The 26,305-nt window shown below is 37.2% G+C and overlaps 1 protein-coding gene across 2 annotated transcripts; it reads right to left on the bottom strand.

The window, feature by feature from the left end:
• Positions 1 to 2,043: 2,043 nt before the first annotated feature.
• Positions 2,044 to 25,237, bottom strand: LOC147543991 (Polynucleotidyl transferase, ribonuclease H-like superfamily protein). Of its 2 annotated transcripts, XM_086633154.1 has the most exons (16): positions 25,186 to 25,237; positions 24,645 to 25,111; positions 24,156 to 24,212; positions 23,997 to 24,062; positions 19,364 to 19,497; positions 19,112 to 19,224; positions 18,644 to 18,763; positions 14,890 to 14,960; positions 14,398 to 14,457; positions 11,355 to 11,410; positions 9,642 to 9,702; positions 9,256 to 9,523; positions 5,234 to 5,415; positions 4,843 to 5,132; positions 2,556 to 2,743; positions 2,044 to 2,332 (listed from the first exon to the last, which is right to left on the bottom strand). In XM_086633154.1, the coding sequence occupies exons 2-15, from the start codon at positions 24,750 to 24,752 to the stop codon at positions 2,620 to 2,622; spliced, it is 1,710 nt and encodes a 569-aa protein (XP_086489280.1). In that variant the 5' UTR covers positions 24,753 to 25,111; positions 25,186 to 25,237; the 3' UTR covers positions 2,044 to 2,332; positions 2,556 to 2,619. The 2 variants fall into 2 exon arrangements, with proteins under 2 accessions (XP_086489280.1, XP_086489281.1); XM_086633155.1 differs by lacking the exon at positions 25,186 to 25,237 and having other exon boundaries at positions 19,364 to 19,454; positions 24,645 to 24,900.
• Positions 25,238 to 26,305: the final 1,068 nt, after the last annotated feature.

The raw sequence follows: 26,305 nt of genomic DNA, 5'->3' as shown, positions 1-26,305 counted from the left end.
AACAAATGTAGACATTCTCATTTTTAGTGAAAGAAATTTAAGTTAAAAGTGTTAAACACACCTTAACTAATAGGAAGTTTAAAAGACAAAGACAAGTAACATTTTAACTTAATTAATTACTCATCGAAGTCTAAAAGGCACCAAATTGAAAGAACAATAATCAAATTAATTACATATTTCTCTTCAATCTATTTCATTCTCTACAAAGGTTTGTTACACAATTACATAGAGGTAAACTTTTTGTTCCTTTAATTTTGATTGTTTTTTTATTTTTTGTTTATGTTTAGATCCTTATTGCTACTTCTAGTAAGTTAAAATATTTATGTTATGTTTTTATTATTATCTCGTTAGATTGATATGACTCAAAAAAAGTATTTATGCAGCTCCTAAAAATAAATTAATTAAATTAAAATTTGGTTAACTCACAATCAGAGCTATGTATATAACCGTGCCAAAAAAACAAGCAGAGACTAATAACGCAAATGAAATGTTGGTTGATGAATCATTTTTTTTCAAATTAAAAGGTAGGGCCCCGTCGATATGTTCGCCTAAGGCCCCCCAAAAGTCAAGGCCGGTCAGTTTGTTATCTAAAATAAATAGTTCGTAGTCTAATAAAAGACAAATCAATTTTCTAAATTAAAAGTGATATGATCTTTAAAATAAATATAAAAAATGATTGAATAAAATTTCCATAACAATCTTAAAGTAATGTTCAGATTAGACAAATCCTCTGTTTAGAGTAATGACACTGTTGGTCAGTAATATTAAAGATATTAAATTGCCATCTTCTTTAATCTTTAATCAAGAAACGTAACGACAAGATCTTTAAGGACTCCAATGCAAAGATGTTCAGATTAGACAAATCGTATGTTCAGATCTTTAAATTGCCATCTTCAACCAGATCTAGAGAGAGAAAAAAAGGAGACAGAGAGAAAAAAAAATTTATTTTTTAGAGAGAGGAGAGAGGGATTTTTCTTTTTAATGTTTAAAAGTCGCCGGCCGGAAAATTGGCTGGCCGGCGACCTTCACCGGAGAAGATGATGAGGTGGCGTAACAGATGATGTGGCAGAGAGAGAAAAAGAGATGGAGGAGAGAGAGTAACGGAAAGTTAAAGATAACTGAAAAAGGGGGCCATATGGTTATTTTTGCTAATTTAGGGGGCCAGACAGGAAGCTGGTCACAAAGTTGGGGGCCATTTGAGAAATAACCCTTAAAATAAATATAAAAAAAATGAATGAATAACTTTGTATAACAATCTTAAATTAATGTTCAGATTAGACAAATCGTTTGTTCAGATTAGACAAATCCTCTGTTCAGAGCAATGACACTGTAGGTCAGTAATATTAAAGATATTGAATTGCCATCTTCTTTAATCTTTAATGAAGAAATGTAACGACAAGATCTTTAAGGACTCTAATGCAAAGATGTTAGATTAGACAAATCGTCAGTTCAGAGTAATGACACTATTGGTCAGTGATATTAATGATATTGAATTGCCATCTTTAATCTTTAATGAAGAAACGTAATGACAAGATCTTTAAGGACTCTAATGCAAACTCAAATCTAGAGGTGGACGACGTAAAAGGAAAAATCTTTAATTGGATTAGTTGTCTTGATAAGTTTAAATTAGTGTCCTATGTAGATGTTTAAATTAGTGTCTTGATAAGTTTAAATCTGTACACCGAAACCAACAAATTTATCTCTCGAGACAACTAAGAGCCATAAAATAATATTCCTAACCAGCAAAGGCCATTACGAGTACTTAGGCACACCTTTCCATCTTAGAAATGCACCCTCAAATTTTAATGCAATTGTGAAACACTATATCTGGCTTCGACCTGCGCAAATTTGGGTTATTTCTTCAACAATATCTCAATCCGAAGTCCTTAATGGACTGCACATATTGAATATGTTAAGATAACTTTTGAAATCTCAAGGCAACACAAATTTTCCCAAACTCAAGATATGTGAATTTGGACGACTAGAACTAAAATATTTGAGTCATAATTATTTCTCACCGAGTTTAAATGGACAAAAGCAAGCTTCGAGTAATTGAGATAAATGAATAACATAGATATTGGTTGACATCTCATATCTCTCCAAACCAATAACACAGTCTTTCCAAACATTTCAAACCACGACTAATAACACAAACATTATATCTATCAAGGTACTTGCTCTCCCAAGCTGTGGAGGATTATAAATCAAGAGTTGTAGAGTGAGAATATTTGATCTTGGATGCGGATTATCAAAACTGTGGCTCTCTTCTTCTCGCTTGAGTACTCCCAATTTTCATGTGAAGAACCAGAAGAGTCTGGATCCAACATCATACCTGCATACATTGACACATGACTTCATCATCCAACTTATTACCCTTGGTGAAATTAAAGGTCCAAGGACCCTAACTTCTAGAATTGACTACTAGCTTTCTGGCCCATCAAATTGGAATTATAGATTTTTCAGTTTACTAGGAGAAGAAATGGGTTCATTACTAACAGAGTAACTTGGAGATACTAACCTTCCATCTACTACCCAGATGAGTGGTCACAGCTTACCTCGTAAAGAAGAAAATGTTATGATACACTCCTGTATCATCATCGTCAGTTAGAATTCAAGTAATCAATTCTTTACACGCACACCACATAGAGCTACTTCAGCTTGCGCTTGGAGTTCCTCCAAAACCTTTAATAATTTCTCACGACAAACTGTGGTTTCTTTCTCCTCTGACAGCATCTTCCTTACTCTTTAACCCATGCACAATAGCGGAAAGCAACAGATTATCATCACAGAAACCATGCAAGAAAGGAAACTCCAAGTACAGACATAATATAACAAAGACATGATACAGTTTCAGAAACAAAACATCTGATGTCAAAGATGGAAGATTGTTTTCAGCTCATTTCGAAGTTTATTTAGAATACATAATGCTTATGGCTTGCCACTAAGGTTTCGCATATTTTACGTTGGGTAGATAGAAAAGGATGTATGGTGAACTCAGCATATCTTAAAAAGTCAATTTCAAGGAATTAAGAAAAAATCAATTAACCTTGCACACACGCAATAAATAAACAAAGATCCATGTATATCTATATAATAAGGGAAGAGGCTATATCTATATAATAAGGAAGGAGGGTATCTTATTAAAATGTATCCTCATTGTGGTGGAAGGGAGCCTGGTACCTCCTTTATTGTTCTTTGCACCTTGATCTTAGCCATTCTAAGGTTTTTAAATCTCTCACTGTATCAAGGTGAACCTCCAAAAGCTTGCCAAAGACCCAAGCTATGTACGTGAGACATTGTAAGTTCCACATATTGAATGGAAAACCCTTAATATTCAACCCGAAATTCTGCATGTAACCCATGGTTGAGTTGCACTCCTGTGTCCATTATTAAAGACCACCGTAAGATCTCTTGTACGACATAATATTGGCATAAACTCCAATCTCCGCTAGGGGGATTCACCTCTGCGACCACCATATTTGCCCACTTAAATGCAAGGAATGAAGTTTTGGTTTCGGTGGAAATTTCGGTCGGTCCAAAAGTGGAAACGTTTCGTGGAAACGTTTCGGTCAATGTGGAAATTTTACAATCTACGGAAACGATAGAAATATAGTGCAATTGAATTATCTATTGAAAATAAGACCTACAAAAAACATTTATTATAAGGAGATGATGTAAGGGGCAAAAATGAAAAAAAGTTGATAGACTTTGTAACAAAATCTGCTAATTTGAGGGCTAATCTGCAATGAAGTAGTTCGTTTGGGGGCCTAAATTGAATTATTTGTTACAAATTACACCCAAAAGATAATAATGTTACTGTGGAGGTTAATAATAGGGCTAATTTGTTAATTTTAGGGTTAATTTGCAATTTTCTTGTCATAGAGGGGGTTAACTTTAACAAAATCAAATTTATAAGGGTGATTATTAATAACCATTAAGAAACCCTAATAACAACAAAGCCTCGCATCCGACACTCTCCTTCTCTTTCTCTCTCTATAGGCTTTCTTAAGTTAGGGTTTCTGTAGAAATAAAGAAATTTGATAAATATTTGGGAGGAAATAATGGACATATATACAGAAAAAATGAAGAAGATACAGATGAAGGTAAGTATGCTCTGATTTTGGGTTCTTAAGTTAGGGTTTCTTTAGATCGATCGAATTTCTCCAGATCTGGATACAATAGTTCGAAATTTCGCATGATTTTCGCCAAAATCATGCACGAAATTTGAGTGATGTTTCATTTCCTTAGTTTGAAAAACCGAAATATTTCGACCTAAATACTTCAAATTTTCATTCTTTGCTTAAATGAAGCAAATCCTAAGGGGTCCACTGACAGTCTGTTGGAGATATTTGGTGAGGGAAGGTGAAGGTTTTTCAGGTTAGTGTTTTGGGAAGGTTTTGAATTTTGATCTTGGCTTGAAGAGGTTTGAAGTTCTAAGTAGTCGAGGGTGGTGTTTTATATGAGATGGTTGGCTGCTACGAAGAGATGTCACCAGTTTTAGGGCCAATATGGTGGGACTGCTTTGGAATGTGGTTAAAGGTTGGGTGGTCTTGAAAATTGGCGGTTTTTTCTCTAGGTTAGGGATACGAGGTGTGTGTTAATGGTGCTTTGCGGCTAGGTCTAAGATGATGGTTTTCTTGGGTACGCATAGGCATGCTTGGGTGGAGGTAGGTATAATGATTACCTCCAATAGGTCTAATGACTCCTCGGAAAACTATGCATGAAAAATACTTGTGCCGAAGCGCCCCTCTCCTTCTCATCATAATTGTATTCTCCCTACCTAGTTTAAGTTTTCTTAGCTATTACCATATAAATTTTCCTTATCAAAGAAGAAGTACAAACCTTTGGACAATTGCCGTGTTTCCATGACCAGTACATAATATAAGCATTGCATTGTTTGGTAATGCAGTATAGAGGCTTTGGATTCTACCATCTATGCGATTTAGAATGCCACTGAGTTCAGAAGTCAAACTGTATCGAGGGCATTTCCTGGACTTCTTTTCACATGTAAGCAAAGACATCATCTCGGCAATTTTCCCTTGCATCTTCTCTGCGTCATCTGCTTGCTTCTTGTAATAAGAATTCAACTCAGAGAACTGAGTCCAGATAAAGTGCACCTTGTCATTTTTTACCTACAGACACAAATTTAAAGTATAAGTATATTACATTCAATGAGATGGTTAGTACACAGTACTTTTCACAATGAATTCTACACAATGACTAAAAAACTGACCTCCTTTGTGGCCTTTGAAAGGGCTTCATCATCAGAAGACACAGGAAATGCATGACAAGATCCAGCAGCAAATCGCTTCACAATAGAAATATCATCAATGACCGAACAGGTTTTATCACTCTCACCCAAAACTGTAACCAGCTTCTTCTTCGTGAATGATGAAGCTGAACCAAAGTGAGGTCCTGAAGATAGGAAAGAATAAGTCCTAAATTAGCTTCAAAGCATCACGCACTACACAACTAAATGGTCTTTCAGTTAATGAAGACCTTTACCAAATAACATGATGTAAGAATGTACAGTTTTCCTCACTTTTGAGGGATCCCACAAGATTAAGCGACAAAAAATTAAGTCTTTTCCCTAATTCGTGACATTGTGAGGCATGATTGTTTTAATAGAAAAGTAAACCTACTTCATCCAGAAAACTGTTTAAATTTTCCAAGTTATTATTTCAAAGCATAAAAGATGATACAAAAGTGGGTTTTTCTCTTATGCCTCTATTGCTCCTCTTTCATTACCAATTTACAGTAGTAGTGTTTTGAGATTAGTCAAAAGACTCAAACTAACTTTGAATATATGTCGTTTCTACTGTTCTCCAAAATTGAGTTGTAAACTTGTAAAACTCAAGAACTTTATAGTGACAATCATTACAGATTGCTTCAATATAATTATGCAACTGGTGTTTACTTTCGTTAAATTCCACATATCTCGTTGAAAAAGGATGACTTGCTATGCCTTCGAATGAGCTATATACAAATGATTTAGTCACAAAATTGTGAAACCGTATCATCAACCTCCATACCTAAAAAATAGCCACTTTGTAATATATTGTTGTGTGATTAACAAAAAGAAAAAAAGGTCTGCACCTTTAATGATAAATTGAGACATCTTCAAGTAGAAATAAATGAGTCGAAAAGGGAGGAAGAATTGAATAATTTAACTCAGCAGGACTTCCAAACTAGAAATGAAAGGAGATGGGACCCAGGAATAAAATTCCTGTTTAGGTGGAAATTTCGGTCAGTACCCAATTGAAAACGTTTCGTAGAAATATTTCGTTTAGTGTGGAAATGATATGAATACGATGCAATTGAATATAACAAGATTATTAAACCATAATGAAGCATAAACATGATGTATATACGGAATTAACATAATCTATTAGTTTGATGGGGTATTAACAATTACACAGTTACGTGCGGGAGTAAATTGAATAACTTCTTGAAAATAACACCCAAAAGATAACATTTTTACTGATAACAGTTAAAGAACTCTGTTAGTTTGAGAAGGTATCGTCGATTACACAATTATATCTTCGGTGTTACTAAGATAAAATCAATTTAGGCAGTTAAGTCAGTGGGTAAATTATTCAAATAGATTTAAAAAAAAAACATAAAACCCAATAGATACCTATAAGACATGAAGAAGGAATTGAAGATGAAAAAGATGAAGGAATAAATATGTCTTCCGTTTTAGTTTCTCCAGATCTTTAGCTAGATTATTATGTCGGTGGAAGTTTCTATCATGTCGGTCGAAATTTCGATCATGTCGGTGGAAACTATGCAGGAAATAATTGTAAGTGTGATTTCGTGCACCTAATCTAAATTTCGGAAACATTTCGTGAAATTTTGGTGAACTTTCCCGAAATTTCACTCCTTCGATTGGAACTACAAAAATTATCGAGCCTGGAGGAAACTACTCTCCGTCAAAAGTCGAGGGATGGGCTTTAAACTAAACGACACAAAATTTTTACAATATTATCAAATGCAGAGCAAAATCCAACCGAATATGCATGACAATTGAAGATAGACTGAAGATCAAGATGTCCAGGAAGTGGCTATTAATTATTTCAGCGAACTTTAGAAGGAGCCGAGACAACAAAGACCAGGCATTGAATCCATGGAGTTGCCATCGATGGTAATTGAAACATCCAACCTACTAGAGAGAGAATGCCCAGGGGAGGTGTTCCACACAATCGAAGGCTTGGCAAAGGACAAAGCATCGGGGCGTGATGGGTTCCCGATCTTGTTTTATGGAAGATGTTTGGGTATTATAAGAGTAGACTTTATGAGCACTCTACATGAATTTCTAGCAACGATCTCGATGAAGTGGAGGTTAAACCAAACCTTTATTGTGCTCATTCCAAAGAGCGGAAATCCTTATCGCACATCAGACCTATCAGCCTAGTCGGAGGTCCATACAAGATAGTTATGGAGATGCTGCTCATTAGATTATCCTGGGTGTTGGATAAACTAATATGCCTTTTCAAGGAGCTTTTGTGGCCGGAGGACAGAACCTAGATGGTAGGCAACGAGCTAATTGACTCTAGAAGAAAGGGAGTAGAGGATTCCTGATTATGGGTGCATCTCCTTATACCAAACAGTGGAGAAGATGGGTTTCCAATACAGATGGAGAGGTTGGATTCATGGGTCATCTCCTCAACGTCATTCTTGGTTATGATTAACGGTAACCCAACTAGAGCATTCCAGAGCTTGAGAGGTATAAGACAGGGTGATCCGCTATCTCTAGTGCGTTTTTTACTCGAAGCTCTCAGCCTCTGCATGAAACAAGCAGAGGAGAAGCCAACAACCCTTGGTTGGAGTGGTAAGAGGTATAGTCTTCCACCTTAGAGGCCTAGGGTTCGAGGCACGCTGAACATTTCAGAAAAAACCAAGCAGAGGAGAACGAGTGATAAAGGGCATCAAGACTAATATGAAGGAAACCTGGTCAACCACCTGCATTTTGCAGATAACAATCTGTTCTTCATGGAGAAAGATCCTAGGCAACTCGACAAACTCAAGGACATTCTGATCTGGTATGAATTAGCTTCAGGCTTGAAGGTTAATGTGTTTTACTTTTACCTACATCACGAAGTGGAAACTAGAAGACAGGAAGTGCATTAAATTCTGGCATGATAAATGGTGCTGTACCATTTTCCTGGGAGAGAGATTCCCAGCTATCTACCACATTTATGATGAAGGAGGCGTATGTTTATCAACTATATGATCACAATCAAAGAGGGTGGAACTTCCTAGTCAGAAAGAATCTCAGCGACTGGGAAATCCCAATTTTCCCTACAGCTATTTGGCACTATTGGGGAACAACACCTAAATGAAGAAGCGGATACTAGAGTCTAAAAGGAAGGGGATGAGAGAGACCTTTCGATCAAAAAATGCTACAGACGGATGAATGCGACAAACTTAGGTACATTTGCACAATTTTTTTCAAGCTATGATTTCGGAAAAAAACGATCCCTCATAGAGTAAGTTTCACTGTGTGGGCTGCTTGTTTACACAAACTTCCGACTTTGGATCATTTGAAGCGTCGGGGATTTCAGTTGGTGAACAGATGCAATATTATGTAAAGATAAAGAAAGAAACTTCAGAGCATTTGCTACTACACTACAACATGGAAGCATGTTTATGGTATCATTTCATCCACAATAACAAAAACAGGTGGTGCCTCCCAAAGTCAGTAGACCGTGCCATTCAACAGCGGCAAAACTTTGAAAACTCCAAAGAGGGGAAAAATCTATGGAACCTCATCCTTATGGCGATTATTTGAAGTTTGCAGAAAGATAGAAACAACTAGATTTTGAAATACTCAAATCTCGTAATCATAGGTGTAGAGGATGTTAAAGGTCTTTTACTTCATTGGAGTAGAAACATGAATTGGGCCAATCTCAAGTCTTACAATGATTTTGTTCACAATTGGGAAGCTATAATGATGTAACATAGCTAACCAGAACTGTGTATATTCTTTTCCAATAATATCCATTTGAAGTTTCAAAAATAAGTAAACAAAAAGCTTTCTTATTAGCTACAAATGAGTGGATCATACAACCGCTACATTGCCAAGTAGACTCATACCAAGATTTCTCATAAATATTTCACTTCGTCAAGATATAAATTATTGTTTTCATTCTGCAGTGTGTCTAGCATGTTTTGTGCCACATTTAAGTCAAGTTATAGCCAGATTAGCACAGAAGAGAAAACTGTTTGTTCAAAAGAGAGAGAGAGATTGTTTACCATGTTTAATTTTTAACAATGCTAGTTCCATTGCAGCTCTTGCATCTTCCACACTGTCATGTCCATTTACGGAATCCTGAATCTCTTTAGAAAGAAATCTCTTCGCAAGCACTCGCAGAGCACTCTTGTAATTTGCACCACGGTGGTTCCTGTATAGTATAGCAGTATCAATTACCAAGTTATGACTTATCTGGAGTGCTAAAAGATCATTCTCTAAAGAGTGCCCAACTAGAACGGTATCTTTGTATACAAGCTTTAGAAAGTCTGCCTGCACATAGGAAGCCAAGCAATATCTCGTCAGAAAAAATCGTGGGTCAACACAGAGCATGGAGAAGCATTATTAGACAGAAGATGGTGTTGAAGAGGAAGAAAAGGCAAATTTGGACCTGAATATCTTGAAGTGACGTTGTAACCTCATTCAGCATCTCACAAGTTATTCCACTATATCTGCATATTCATAAAAGCATCAACGTATGAAGAAGGGCAGGGGGAAGCCGTCGGTGATAAAGTGAACTTTTGGCATCCATTAGAGTATAAAACTAACTAACTTTATCTATGACGAACTTACTCCATAATCCAAACAGGAAAAAGAAAAAAGTGGGTAGAAGAGTCCTGTAGTTCCTGAAAAAGTTTGGATTTCAACGATCCATTCTTAATGTGGTTATTGGATATTAGATTCAACTCTAGTCTAGTACTCAACACACTAATAATACGGATAAACTGGCCAACTTTATCTGCAATCAAGCCTTTTTACTCTTCCATACGTAACACCTTGATAAGGAGAATAGTGAGAAATTTCTTGACCATGCTCTTCATGCTTAATTATTCATAATCAAGCATTTTATTGGATATTAGATTCAACTCTAGTCTAGTACTCAACACACTGGTAATACGGATGAACTGGCTAACTTTTATCTGCAATCAGGAATTTTATTCATTATTTACTCTTCCATACGTGACACTTTGATAAGGAGAATAGTGAGAAATTTCTTGAGCATGCTCTTCATGCTTAATTATTCATAATCATTTTTCATGTTTTCTTGTGTTCAGTCATCAGCTGATGTTTAGAAATTATTTCTAGTCTTGACCTTAGAGTAAGGATTTATTCGTAAAAAATCCTTAGACTTGGATTAGGAAAAACCACACTTGGTTTTCCCAAACTCCCATCTTACTTGATCTACTATGTTTTCTTGGTTTACATTTAGCAAGCTATAAAAGCACTTCTGATCCTTCACTAAGAGTGACACCTTAATTGTTGTCTTCTCAATTAGAGTAATCTTGTAACAGTTCCATCTTGAGAAAATATTGGAAGAAATGTAGTTGTGTAATATTTTGTAAGCCATATGGATGGGAGACTCTCAAATTGAGGGTTCCTCGTAGTAATTAAGATACAATGGCCGTTGGAGACCACACCAGTAATTCTTGATTGGAACAAAATGTATTTCCGTAGTACTGATAGGATAAACAAAATAGGACACCCCTTGAAGACCACACCTGTAATATTTGATTCAAAGTTCCAAAAAAAAACAGCTACACTTGAGTTTCCACCCGAAGCCCAACCGAGCACCCTAGAGGGTGGTCCCTACTCCCTAGGAACCACAGAGTAGTCTAGGATTCCCTAATACACTAATTTCCTGGTATCTAACAAATAAAGTAGCATGTTCAAATCATAACAGACTAACAGAGGTAACAACAGTAGACTGGAGAGACAAGGTTACATACTCGCTCTATTAAATATTCCCTATCCAGTTTTTTGGCTATGTTATTTTAAGTTATTCATCTGGACCTGAGATTAATTAGTATCTTACTCTGATGAAATGTTCCTTCGGTCTCGAATAGATTTTATTTATTAACAGCTAGTTTTATCTATGGATGAATGTTGTAGATGCCAGCACAGACACGGTAAAACTTGCTTCCAGTAACTAACATCTCCTCTTGTAAGACCTTTCTAACAAATTCATAGCCAAGCTGAGTTCCTTAAAGAGACTTCACATAGAAGTTTTGATTGATATTATCTTATGATTATATCATAAACGTATGAAAATAAGATACATTATACATACTTCACCCACTTTCATCAAACACAAGCAAGACAGTACCTCGTATTATAGTCAACAATGGGATTTGAAGGTTTTACCAGCTTGTCTAACAAAACCTACAAAAACAACTTCAATTAGTACATCACTTTCTCGTATGCCGCTCAGAAAAATAAGGAATGGGAAACATTAAATATTTGGACTCCCAGTACTAAGAACTGAGGTTCAAGGAAAACTGGCATTCCAAATAAAACACCATTAGTAGCGTAGATAGTCAATTTTTACGAAAGATAACTATGTAAAATCGATTCTTTGTTTTAGCGTTTTTAACGTGTTGGACGCATGTATCATCTTACACATAATTATGTTTAGGACGACATAAAACTATCCAACTTAACCTCCTTTGTTTAATTTACAAAAGGTTCACCGGACAGTAGAAAATAATAGCATATAAAACAAAAAGACAAAAAACAGGAGACGAGAATTGATGTAGTTGACTGCTACTAGAACAGTAGAATGTGGTACCAAGATGGGGAACCCCTAATATTATTAGTAGTAGCAGCCAATATATTTTTATTTTCTTTCTACTAGAGTATCTTTTTTCTGATTCTAATAAAGATACTTAGTTTCTAGTCAATTTAAGAAAGCGGAGATTCAGCAACTTAAAATTTGTTGAATCCCTACCATGGTCACTCCCAATATAAAGGGTTATGTTCTCTTTTACTCATCAACTAATTCATATAACTTTCTCGGTTGCAATTAATCCTTTATGCTCTTTACTTTTTTGTTGTGTTAAATTGTTCCTGTCTTCACTTATATTTTATTGTTTTAGCAGATCAGTTTTGTTAGTTTAAATGCTTCCACCGTGTCTACATCAAGCGACATTCAAAGACTAAAGATTCTCGCCTTCTTGGAAGAACAGCTTCATAGACAAGCACACCTTTTCCCCGGTCGTTGAGAAATCACTAAATTTTTTTCAAAATGGAGTAACATTAAGAAAAAGCAAAACGATCCTAAAGTTATAGAGTATCCGTAGACAACCATGAGAGGAGAGGGAAGCTTTGACACCGGGAAGCCCCTTACGGAAAATCCTTCCTTGACCGAAACACCTTTCCATCCTCGAATGGATGGAGGGTTTCCATAGAGAACAAGATATTCTTCCTGGCAAAGGTGAGAAGTGGACATTTTATAATCTCTGAGATAGGACATTATAGAGAATGGTCAATGAATATTCCTCTAAAAGGTGTAATCAGTACGGCTAGCTTTCTTTCCTTGCTTTACTCTCAAAGGTATAAGGGAGACAGTATCAGGAAGATTAGAAGATTCAAAGATGGAAGAAACCTTTGGCTCTGGGAAAGTATGAAGAATGACCGAAGCGAATTGGTATGGGCATGTGAAGGCGGTGCTGGAGATGACAGCAGCAAATCAGTACGCTTTCCTACCACGGTTAGTTTCATAGTGTGGGCAGCCTCACTAAAGCAAATCCCAACAGTGGATATGCTCAAAACTCGAGGGAAGAAGAAACTGCTGATCACCTCTTTTTACACTGAAAAGGCCAGTGTTCTATAGGACTTTTTTACATCCAAGTTAGGTAATCAGTGGTTCATCCCAAGGACGACCGACCAGGCAATAACCCAGTGGCAATCTCTGAGTCAGGAAAGCCAGGAGAGAGTTATGTACCTTAATTCCAGTTGCATGTGCATGAGAAATTGGAAGGACAGAAATGAGAAAACCTTTAGGGTCCGTTTGTTACGTGGGAAAGTATTTGGATTTAAAACCAATGTTTTCTGATGGGAAAGAAAATCCAGATGTTCACATGTGAATTTATGTTTTAAGTGTTCAATAGGGTAGTAGGAAAGTGAGATGCTCTTAAAACTGGAGTTATTTTTCTAATTTACTTCAGGGTTAGGTTTCTCCAAATTGGGGTTAATTCCATTTTCATATTTGGGTTTCAATCTATCTTCAACCAAAAGAAATTTGCGAATGAAATCGGGGTTCCACATTAGTTTCAACCAATCTTCCAATTTCAGACTTGGGGCTTTAGGGTTTAAATTTAAGGCCAGAAGAGAGATATCTTCAAGGTTGGTACTTAGGGGTTTCAACAAACATTATAAACATCAAGAACCCAACCAGATCGGGCTCATATTCGCAGCCTATAGGTGAAGAGTTTTGGGTCTATTTTTGTGTTATCTAGCTATTTTAGGTTAACGAATCAGGTTATTTGTTGATTAAACGACGGTGTTGTTGAAGGTTAATACTTGTGTGTAAAGATGATTCCTTGATTTTTAAGGTCAGAGGGGGGAGATTAGTGATTGATCACGGTGCGTGTTATTGGGGGAAATTCAAACTTGAACGTAACATTGGGATCCTTCGGTGAGCTGTTTCTAGGTACACAAACTTTCTCTTTCTCTAACTAGCTCTTCTAAAGGTTTTCCTCCATTGTTCTTGTTATGTGATGCTTCAATTTTATGCAGGTGTTAGCATACAAAGTGGATCCCTTTTGTCTCTATAAAAAAATTTTGCCAATCGATCTATGATGTCTAATTTTATTGTACTTGTTTAATCCTATTGTTTCGTGCAAAACAAATAGCCTCCTAATTTTATATAAAGTCTATTGAATACTAATGATGTTCAATGCTTTTGTTTCATCAATAAAATATAATAGTCTTAGCATATTCAGCTTTACGTTATCGACTAAGTCGTTCCTGTAAATATTGTTCTCTTTCTTCCTCTCATTGCCCCTAAAATGACCGTATGTGTTATTAGGTTTCATATGATATCTCACTATTTGTGATCTTAACTGCAATTCTTATCCCAATATGCATTCCAACTAGTTCGTGAAAGAAAAGTTGACATACTATCTAAAAGCAACAGTGCAACTAGCCTCCATAAACTAATACGTATGTAACAACTTACACAAATTTACGTTATCTTGACATATATCACATACATGAAATACCACACTAGAGTGGTTTCAAGTGAATAATAAGCCACAATTGAACATCTCTGCAGTTTCAAGTGAATAATAAGCCAAAATTAAACATCTCTGCAGTCCAAAACAAGCTATAGAACTTTCTGTAAAGAGCAAGGGGATTATAACATGTACCTTTCCCTCAATATCTACAATTGTGGCCCTTGTAAGTTCGAACCCCATAGCCGTGATACACTGAGAAAAAGAGTTTGAAAATGAGAATAAGATTTCTAGAAAAGAACTACCTTTCATCAATTAAATTGTGGGAATATCTATAGGCGCCATAGTTTATTGCTATAGGCGCTCCTTTTACCAAAAACCTCACAGAATTTGGCTGTAAGGGGGAGCCAAGAGCAATAACTGGGGGCCTTTAGAGCCCCTGACTGTTTCCACTTTTTATCTAAACAAGAACCATTTTAGATTTATAAGTCTACATCGTGAAGAAAGGCTTCTGTTACAATTTATGTAGGTCCATTAAGTAGGATTCTAGAAGCAGTCAGAAAGTTTGAATACAAGGAAAAAAGGAAGAAATGTGCCATATATCCTCAACCTATCAACTGGTATAACTTACCAATCTCAAATAAACTAGATCACTACACAAGAATCAGATTAACCTCCTAAACTTACCATCTCACAGTCAAGTGCAACTATTTGATGAGGAGAATATCCTAAAGGAGCAGGAGCGGTTACAACAAATTCTGCATACTCAAAACGGAAGTAAATGCCAACACATAAGTCAAGAATCAAACAAAGAAACAAATTAATTAAGTCTATTGAACTCAAGTTAGGAATTCATAAAGAAACGATACATGGATCAAGATGCACAGTGAGAGTCATATCCACAGCATTTTGGACTTCTCGGCAAATATAATCTGTTTCGCTATTCTAAGTGGTTATTCTATTCTGGGTAATGAAGAACTTGTCATTCTTAATTCTTGGGTTCAGGAATTCTTCTATAACTGAAGTGACACGATAAAAGCTTTTTCCAACTTGAGATCCTACCAAAACATCACAAAATGGGAACTAGGGAATGGAGAGAAAATAAGTTTTCGGTCAGATGTTTGGATAGGCTCTGAACCTCTCAAAGTGAGCTTCCCTGATATTTTTTATGTGGTGCTTCAGAAGGATATTTTGGTCTCCAATGCTTTTAGCCTTGAATCCCATGCGTGGACAATTAACCTGAGAAGGAACCTTAATGATTGGGAAGTTCAACAGGAAGTAAATCTCCTGGAGATTCTACATGACATACACCTCTCAGACAACCAGGATAAAAAGGTTTGGACTTCAGAGGAGAAGGATGTTTTATCAGTTTTCAACTGCTACAAGAGATTAGACCTGGATAGTCAGATTCGTGACCCCTGCTCCACTCGAGTGATCTGGTACAAAGCAATCCCCCCCCCCCCCCCCCCCCCCCCCCCAGAGTTGGTTTCTTTCTCTAGTCGAGTGCTCCACTCGAGTGACCTGGATAGTCAGAAAGTGCCAAAGGTGGATGCCCTCAAAAGGAGAGGCTTCTGTCTGCCCAACAGATGCGCCCTTTGTAAGGAAGAGGAGGAAAGCATAGACCACTTGTTCCTACACTGCAAAGTTGCGTCAGCTCTCTAGAAGTTTTTCAACATCTCCATCTCAGTTCATTGGTGCAGTCCCGACTAAGCTGCTCAGATGTTGGTCCAATGGGACGGTCTTTGTAAGAGAGAGAAAGAAGAGAAAAGAAGTCTGGCAGCTTGTGCCAACGGCTATCTTGTGGAACATTTGGAAAGACAAAAACACCAGAATCTTCAAGGAAGTGTCTATTAAAGCAAACACTGAAAACCTAGGCCATTAGGCAAACTTCCTTCTAACTACCTTGGTTTACCCCTAGGTCAGTCCTATAAGAGTAAAGCCCTTTGGGATCTGGTGGTGGAAAATGTTTGGAAGGAAAAATATTATCTAGAGGAAGGCAAATTAACTCTCATTAGGTCAGTTCTTTCAGCTCTTCCACTTTATTTTCTGTCACTGTTCAGCATGCCAAGTTCTATTCTAAAAGAAATTGATAGGAAAATGTGTGAGTTCCTTTGGAATGACAAAGAGAACACCAAGAGAAACCACTGGGTTGCTTGGGAGTTCATTTGCAAGGAACTTGACGAAGGTGGTCTGGGTATCGAGAATCTAAAGATTATGAATGATGCACTGTTGTCTAAATGGTTATGGGGATTAGCCATGGGGAAAACTTCTCTATGGAGGAGTATAATAGTGGATTTTGTCGAGGTGGGTGGTGCCAAAAGCCAATTATAGAAGCTTATGGCTCTGGGGTTTGGAAAGGCATAGCTGCTAGAGCAAGAGACTTTGAGAGGATTACAAAATGGAAGCTTGGAGATGGTCATCATATTAGCTTTTGGTAAGATGTTTGGTGTCATCCGCTTCCTCTTAAGGATAGATTTCTGTTTTCAGCCATTATAATTGGCAGCTTAAAGCTTGGGAAGTTAGAGTCAGGAGAAACTAAAACGATTGGGAGATACCAATATACTCCAACCTTCTGTGATTGTTGGATCAGTTCAAACCCTCTCAAGGGTCCGAAGACACAAGGATTTGGATCTCTGAAGACAAGGATACAATGTCAGTGAAGAACTGCTGTTCGAGAATGAGCAACCAGGGAGGGGAAGATAGGTATCAGTTTGAGTTTAGGTGTCTTTGGTCAAACAAAATCCCCCCTAGAGTGAGTTTTGTAATATGGGCAGCAGTCTCGGGCAAGCTTCCAACAATTAATAATCTTCAAAAACGTGGGGTGCAAATGCCAAACAGATGTGCTAGATGCAACCAAAGTGGGAATCGATAGATCACCTTCTCATTCATTGCAAGGAGGCCAAGAAAATATGAAATTTCTTTACCAACACCAAAGGCTACCAATGGTGCTATCCAAGTTCAGTCTTTCAAATCATAGAACAATGGAGAAGAGTCCCAATCAAGAGATCCAAGAAGGATGTTTGGAATTTAATTCCGGTTGCTATCTGTTGGTCAATCTGGAAAGCAAGAAATGATGGCATTTTCAAGGATTCTTACGCTAGCTTCAATTTAGAGGTGGAAGACATCCTCGGTTTGCTTTTTCAATGGAGTAGAAATTTAGGATGGGCAAAAGATTGGCCTTATTTTGATTTCATTTCGAATTGGGATGGTGCGATAAAATAGTCTGTAAATGTTGTAAATCATCCCGTTCCCTTTTCTTTTTTTCCCCTTTTTGTATTCTTTTTCCTTCAATATTAATTCAAACTTTTCAAAAAAAAAAAAATTGGCATAAAGAACGGCAGGAGAGAGAAGCTCTGACACCGGCAAGAGTCTCAGTCACCACCCTTCAACTCCGGCCACCATTTCCCCCTAGATCGCAGGAGACCAGCCCACAGCTAGTGCGATAGCACAAGAATCTTTTGATTCCTGGTGTAGCTCCGTCTGGGAACCTGAGTGCATTGAAGGGAAAGTGGTGGTCGCCGATCCTGGTGACATGGGGACTACTTCTGATCAGAGAGCTTCTTCCTCCTTTGGGAAGGATTGTAAATTACAGTTTGAAGGAAAGAGCTTTCAGTTATCATTTTTGCTAGGATACTACAGAGAATGGAGAATCATTCTGCTTGTGGAGGGAGTTCGTAGCCTTGCTCAGTTTTTGAGTAGGTTGACGGAACAGAGGAAGAACAGAGATAGGTCTAAAAAGATGGGTCGGTTTCGTGATGGTAACTCCCTCTGGCTCTGGGAAAGTGAGGAGAATTCAAGAGGGCAGTATGCTTGGGCTCATAAAGTAGGTGAGGGAAACAATAGTAGTAAATCTGTTTGCATGCCGGCGGCCAGAGATGGTGGTGGGTGGAGCGTGATGCAAAACTTTCTCCTTAACTCTTTGAGTCACCCAACAGAATCTTATAAGTCAGATACTAAATCCAGCCCAAAGATATTTCCACCTATCAAAAAGCCTTCCCCCAATGCATGGAAGGGAACTAATAATGTTTTCAACTTGGGAAACCCAAAGGGAGTGGAGAAGACGTTTGGTTTCTCCATTAACCCTAGGTTAGGACCTAAAAAGTATGGGTTTACTCATTCCAAAACTCTATTTAAACACCCCTTTTCATACAAAACTCAAAACCCATCTTCTCTTCCAAACCACTCCAAACCATCAAGTTCTAAAATGGCGGTCTCAGATAAAGGAGATATTAACTGGTCTAAAACGGTGATTATGGAGATGTCCCCTCCTTATGAGGATTGGTCAGGAGCTAGTAGAGTGGTCCATAGTATCTTGGAATCAAAAAAGTTTGATATTCTTCCTTTTCGTAAGGGTTGTGTTGTTCTTCGTACCAAACTAAATGTTGATCCATCTAGGGATATTGAGTCTATTGAGTTGAACGACCAAATTCTAGCGAGTTACCTGGTTTCGTGTTACAATATCCATTCTCTTCCAGCTCCTTTGTTGTAAGAGTATAATAGGAAATCGGAAAAGGTATATTCTTTAAGCATTCTTGAGAAGATAAACTAGTAGATTTGGAACCTGCAAAGTGAAATCACAAAGTCAGACATACAAATATGAGCAAAGATTAAAGGTCATCCAAGTTTATGTCACCATGCATTTACTATTCATCAGTAGCCCCTTGGATTTTTATAAGCTCACTGGCAAGAAATGCTTCATATACAAAGTAGCGATCGAATAAACAGAAAAGACACACGGTCCATATGAGCTATCCTATCCAGCACCCCCCCCCCCCCCCCCCCCCCACACACACACACTGAAGGTAAGGGTAGGATGGACTTGCAAAAAGAATCCTAATAAGTTTTACTGCAGCACCCTTTGGCCTTTATTTAATAGCATTAGAAGAAAAGAAATGATTTTGCATTTGACCTGGTTCTTGATTTTGATCAGCCTCCTTCAAATCTAAACTCGTTTCCTGTCGCTTTCTCTTCATCTTCGTTGTTAGCAGTGCCTCTACCGTTTGCAACCCATCCGCAACACAACTATCAAAAAGCATACACCAAATAAACAAGAACTATCAGTGATTGTTAAACATCTTAAATTCTGATCACATACTTAACAACCGAGAACATGCAAAACAAGACCACCTATCTAATCAGATATAATTAGTGGAATTCCAACCTCAATGCTAAAACAGGTTTTGGATTCACAAAAATTTTCTTCAGCCGAGAAAATTTGCTGGTCTTTGACATGTACAATGCTGCATCAAGACCTGGGACATAAAGCAGAACGACTTTTCGTATAAGGGGCTTGTTCTGCATATCATAAAATTAATTCTTAGTAATAATAACAAAAGAAAAATCAATATCGAAATCTGAAAACAGTTAGAACTAAATATGAAATAAAAAACTAGACATTAAAAATGAAGTGGCATCTCTGTCAAGGAGAATATTTTTCGGGAGCTTTTTTTATTAATTACGTACACGTATGTTACTTATAATAGTAATAGATAGTTGATAGGCTGCCATTAGTCAACCTGCTGCTTAAGAATCAAACTCTTACTCTCAATTTTTATACAACATCTTTTATAAGTTAAAATTACCAGAAACTCAGCAAGAGCACACGAGTAAAAGCACAAGGGAAGAAATAAAGTATTTGAATGTTCAACATAGCATCATAGCATTATCAGGGTCTAACAACACAACCACCTTTCCTAACTAGAAAGGTCCATTTGTAGCTCTGATTGGGGAAAAACCTATGACAAGACCAGTTGGAATTTCCTTTACCATACTATGGAGAAAATGAGATCTGGATATAAGTGGAGATCTTGGGTACTCGTAAATGGACATTTCTTCAGCAACATTCTCGATCTCGATAAATGGGAGGTCTGCTCCTATTTTTTAAATCTCTAGAGAAATACGCCAAGGAGATCGCTTATCCTCGATGTTCTTCCAGTTAGTATCTGAAATCTTTAGTTCATGTATGCAACAAGAGGAGATGAAGAGGTGGATCAGAGGCTTCAAGACAAACTCATCAGGCACCCCAGTAAATCACCTACAATTTGCTACTGATACACTTTTCTTCATTGATGAAGATCCAAACTAACTCAAAAGGCTACAATACATCCTAATCTGGTATGAGTTGGCTCCGGGCTTAAAGGTAAATAACTCCAAATCCTTCTTATTCTTGGTCCATAAACATTATACACTAATTTGATCCAGGAAAGCATCAATATCTTTGGATGCCAACGGGGCAGGCTTCCAACTACATATCTAGGTATTCCCCTGGGAGATGGATACAGAAACAAATCCCCATGAGATCCAGTGCTGGAAAGGATTAACAATAAACTTTCAGCTTGGGAAGCAAGAACCCTTTCAAGAGGATGGGGGAAACTTACACTGGTAAAGGCAGTAATCTCCGCTCTGCCCATATATTACCTTTCTCTCAATTGTATTCCGGACACAGTCTTGAAGATTATAGACAAGAACATGTGTGGAATGACGAGGAAGAAAAAAGGAGAATGCGTTGGGTGGTAAGGAGCACAACTTACAAAGAGCTAAGGCATTGGGTGAAAAGATCTGTTATCATCCACAAAAACATTTGGGCCGTTGAGAAGGAACCATTTGAAAAATTTCACACAAGGAAGTTTTTTGAAAATTTGAATAAATATATAGGAGAGAAAGAACTGTGCAAGGGAACATGTTGAAGGCCAACTCAGAGGCAAGAGAGAACTGCCACAAATCATACACCTATATAGTCTCCAAGCGAAATGCCACTGAGCAAAATCCGCTGATGATACAGGAATTTGGTTGTCAATTGGGAAAGTTACCAACCTCTTACCTGGGGCTCCCTTTAGAAGAGAACTATAGAAGTAAAGCACTATGGGACCCTATGACAGAGAGGATAAACAGAAAACTATCAGCTTGGAAAGGTTGAGTACTTTCGGGAAGGGGAAAAGATAAGTCTAATCAAGTCTGTTCTCCCAGTGACTACATATTTTTTGTCTCTCTACTTCATACTAGCAGGGGTTCTGAAGGAGGTGGAAAGAAAGATGTGTGACTTCATATGGAACGAAACTCAGACTGAAAGAGGCTACATTGGGTGGCATGGCGAACAGTCTGCAGGGGCTTGAAGCAGGGGGTCTCGGAATCAAAAACTTGAAGAATATGAATAATGCTCTACTTGCCAAATGGCTTTCGAGGTTCGAAGAATAGCAGACAGCTTCATGGAGAGAAATCATAACAGAGAAGTATGGAGCAAACATTATAGGATAGAGAGCTTTAAGGAACAAAAATATGTATGGTTGCAGAGTCTAGAGAGGCCTTCAGAACAGGATGGAAGAACCGAAGAATACCTGGAGGTTACAAAATGGAAGGTTTAGAAATGGCCAATCTATTCTGGGAAGACATTTAGGTGTTTCACCATAAACCTGAGGATAGGTTTCCAACAGTTGACCACTTAGCCAATTCCAACGGCACTATTAGTCAGGTATACAACCAACAGAAGGGATTATGGGATCTTCAAATCAAAAGAAATCTAAATGCTTAGGAAATCCCGGTCTTAGCTAACATGATAGGGAGACTGTTGAGCATAACACTCACAGAAGATCCAGGTGTCAGAGTAAGGAGAGACAAGGCAAACGAGAAGATAAATGTGAAAAACTTCATCAAAACCTATCAGGGGAGCAAAGAAATGACACTGGAGTATAATTACTTGCTCTGGAAAAAGCCCACACCCCCCAGAGTGAGCTTTACATTTTCGAAAGAGTGCATTCAGAAATTGCGGACCGTAGATTAATTGAACAGGAAGGGCTTTAACATGTTTAAACTATGTTAAAAGGTCAAACTCTATTAACCACATCTTCATCCTCCGTCCAGTGGCTATAAACATATGGAACTAATTCACAAAGACCGTCGGCCAAAATCTAAAGAAATGGGAAAGTTTAAAGAAACATAAGAAAGGAAAAGAAATTTAAAAAATGATTCAGAAACCAACAATTTGAAGCATGTGGAACGACAGGAACAGAAAATTTTCAAAGAAGAAAAATCAACAGTAACCTGGATGTTGAAGATGTCAATGGGGTTATGTTCCACTGGTTTAGAAACATACTAAATTATAATACTTATTTGTATAATGATTTTAAATATAATTGCGAGGGCTAGATGCCGAAACAAGTCAACTAACCTCCCTGAACACTGATATTCCTTTTGTTTTTCCCTTTCTTTTATATGTTTTTCACTATGTATCTCTCTTTTTAATCAATATATTCATCCAAAGTTTCAAAAGAATGAGATTTAGGTGTCAAAAATCTGAAAATTATGAATCACGCCTTGCTATCTAAGTGGATATGGAAATTTACACAAAAGAGAGACAGCTCTTTGGAGAAACATCATAGCAGGGAAATATAGGGAGTTTAGAAGCGGGATGGATTAGGAACGGATGCAAACATTCTTATGCATGGGAGTCTGGAGACGAGTCCAAAACAGGGTGGAGGATGTCACTAGGATCATCAAATGGGAACTTGAGAACGCTACAGAAGATAAAATATTGGAGTGATATTTGATGCTCAACCATACGTCTCACGGATAGATACCCATCTATCCATTTCCTCTCCAACTTTAAAGATCCATCAGTCAGCCAGATTTTCAATCCTATCCAGAACAGTTGGGATTTCATGCTTAAAAGGACCTTAATGATTGAGAGACACCTATATTCGTTGATCTTATAGGTGTGCCAAAAACAAGTCCAATAAGAACACAGACATTAGAGTATAGAAAGAAGCGGACGAGCCATTCTCAGTATAAAACTTGTACAAAAGAACAATGCAAGGAGTTTCAGACACTGAGTTTCCCATGAACAAAACTACCTGGAAAAAACCAATCTCTCCAAGAGTTAATTTTACTATTTGGGCAGCTTGTCTTCACAAAATCCAACAGTGGACCATCTAAATGGTAGGGGTTTTCAGCTCGTTAACAGATGTATCATGTGCAAAGAGGCAGACAAATCCACAGACCATCTCTTTTACACTGCATAATTGCATCAGATTTACGGATTTACTTCATTTTTTTTTTTGAAAAGATACGGATTTACTTCATAAACTCCACTAGAATTAGTTGGTGCCTTCCAAAGGTCATTTATCAAGCCATAGAGCAATGGGAGACAACAAAAAAACAGAAAAATAAAAGGAAGAGAAATCTGGAACTTGATTCCAGATGCCATCACGTGGTACATAGGGAAAGATAGGAATAACAAGATCTTCAAAGAAAATATACACGAGAGAAATCTAGTTGTTGAGGATGTTAAAGGTCTTCTATTGTGTGGAGCAGGAATTTGAAATGGGTGAGGTCAATAATCAATATCCTTCTACAATTTTGTTTTTAACTGGAAACTATAATGTCGTAATATAAAACCATAACTTGCCCATAGTTCTTTTGTTGTTCAGCTCTGATTTTAATACATCAATTCCAATTTTCAAGAAAAAAAAAATCAAATGTTATTCAATCCTCATGTTGTGATTCTAGTGTCAGGATGTTTTGGTTTGGGGCTTACTAGTTCTTTCGATGTTCATGTGTGCTATTGGATATTTACTTATTTTGCATCTGCTATTGTAAAATGTTTTAGTCATGAAAACATTATTTTCAAAAGAGAGCAATAGAATGAACATATAAAAGATACTTGCAAGTCACAAACACAATTACTAGCTTCAAAAATTATCATAACAATCAAACCATTTTGATATATCTGTCAAAATAAAGAATGTTGAAGCAAGCTGTAAGAGTTCAAATACTTCGAAAATCAAAAGCGAAATCATTACCTTGATAAAAACCCAAGATGGCATGAAACCTTCGGCAAGCACCCAGGTAACAAGTCCTTGGATGTCCTGTTTGGTGAGACAAACTATACGTCAGATATTTTCAATACCTGAATTAGTTAAGAATAATAGCCAACAAAAAAAGGTTATTTTAGACCATACTTGAAGATTAAGGGTAGAGTTAGATGTTGGCATTTGAAAAACGGCATCTGCTTTTGCCTGCATAAACATATCACATCAGATACACCCCTTGACTGAGGTCACCCAGAATATATACAATTGGTGAAGGAATGTTCTTCTAAGGTGCTAAGAGCAGTAATAAAACTAGACTAACAATTTATAAATTCAACCACTTCAAGCAATTCTTCTGATGAATCTAATAGAGATTTGAGTGCAGTCACCTTGATAGATGAAAAAGAAATTCAATGGTACCATCTAAATTCGTCAGTTTCAGTGATTTTAAAGAAAATGTCATATTCGAAATAGAAAGCAAATACACATAACAAATAATCAACAACGAAATTATCTGGGTTTTTAGGTTTTAACGAGAACATGATTAGATAAGTTCGTATAGTAGAGCAAAATTGAACCGCAACAAAAATTATAACAATAATTAGGGTTTAAGAAGTAGTGAAATCCTAGAGAAAGTACTTCAGGTCCGTAGACATCGAAGAAGGTTTTGTGGTCGTCTTTGGTGTTGGCGTCATTCAGTTCTTCCACTGGGATATCATTTTCTTGTTCTTGGCGGGGAGAACCCATCTCAGTTTGCTGGAATTCCGGCGAGATGTTTTTTCTGCTAGTCTCTGCTGCTTCAAGAAGAGGGAAACCGAATGCGGCTAACGCATACCGGAGCTTTGAAGTATTTAGACGACGGAAATTTAGGCTACGTTTGATACGCGTCAAAATCAGGGGAAAAGTTAATTTTCCTACTAATCAATTTTCCACTGTTGGGTTTGACCACAACAGTGCGAAGATAGATTTTTTGTAGGAGAAAAAAAGCCAAAAATACGAGAAAACAACTTTCCCACATTTGAACAAAAAATGCTACGGCAAAACGATTTTCCCACACTTGAACAAAAAATGCTTTATCCTATATCATCCCGTAACTTTTTCCTTCTCTTTACGTTGTGTTTGATTGCAATTTGGGGAAAAGAAAAAAAATAGAGAAATATTTACCCCTAGAAATATTTACTCTAAGAAACATTTTCTCCATAATTTTTTCTCCTTTGTTTGGTTTTGTTTTCATTTCCAGTTCGACTAAGGAAAATTAGGCATCTCTATATTCAACTGTACTTTTTCTCTACAAGTTTTATTTGTTAGAAATAAATCTCGATATGTCACAAACCATAAATGCAAGAATGGCGAAATTAAGAACCAAAGAGATATTATCCTGCTCAACAAATCCAAAATCCTATACTACCCATTCTCCATTACTTTTCAACTCCTCATTTTCAGACCCCAGACCCTACCTAATCTATTTCTTTTTCGTTTTCTTTTCTCTCTCTAGAACAAAACCCTTGGACTAAAGTTCTAAGGAAGTTATATAGCTGTGTTGATGGAGCTGAAGGAGTTGAAGGAGATGTCCTTCGACCAAGGTGACAATGCGAACAATTTGTCGGATAGGACAATTGATGTGGAAGATCATCAAGTCCGATTGATTTAGGGATCGTAGAGTTGTAGCTAGAGACCAACTACGATCGTCGAATTACGAAGTAATTCGCGGCTAACTTCGATCGGATCCTACAACGGGTTACACATAAGAGTGTCAAATTGATCTAGGATATGACTAGTGGGAGTGAGATATAATCATGGGAGTGTCCCATAAACATATCTCATAGGCCTAAAAAGGAATTAGGCAAAGATAGTACAAAAAGGCCAAAAACAGGGTTTTTGGGCCTTAGCCGATTCGGGCACTTCTAGGGCTCGGATTGGGCTGATTTTTGGAGGGACGTTTCCTTATGTTATGAACATTAAATCTGACAATTTTGGCTGGGTTTGGACGTCATCTCCTTAGGGAATTGAGAAAATACCAATAGTTGCTATTTTCGACTATTTCCCTAAATCTTATTCTAAAGGGTGTTTTGGAAAACCTAACAGGAGGTGGATTCTTATTAGGATTCTATATATACACTCTTAGGGCAGAGAATAAGGTGTGTAATTTCTCTCTAAGCTTTCTTACTCTACCACATCAAGTAGAGAGGAGAAAGTGAGCTAATTCCCATTAACTATCTATCTAGTCAAAGAAGAAGGTGTTCTTCTTTCCAACCACCATTGGTGTGCTAGCTATACAACAAGGTGGGAGATCAAGTTGA

This window comes from Eschscholzia californica, unplaced genomic scaffold, assembly GCF_041429995.1.
Source record: "Eschscholzia californica isolate CP2 unplaced genomic scaffold, dmEscCali1.0.p SCAF_4, whole genome shotgun sequence".
Taxonomy (NCBI): domain Eukaryota; kingdom Viridiplantae; phylum Streptophyta; class Magnoliopsida; order Ranunculales; family Papaveraceae; genus Eschscholzia; species Eschscholzia californica.
Note: the sequence above shows the minus strand (reverse complement) of the source record. Positions and strands in the feature narration are given on the sequence as shown.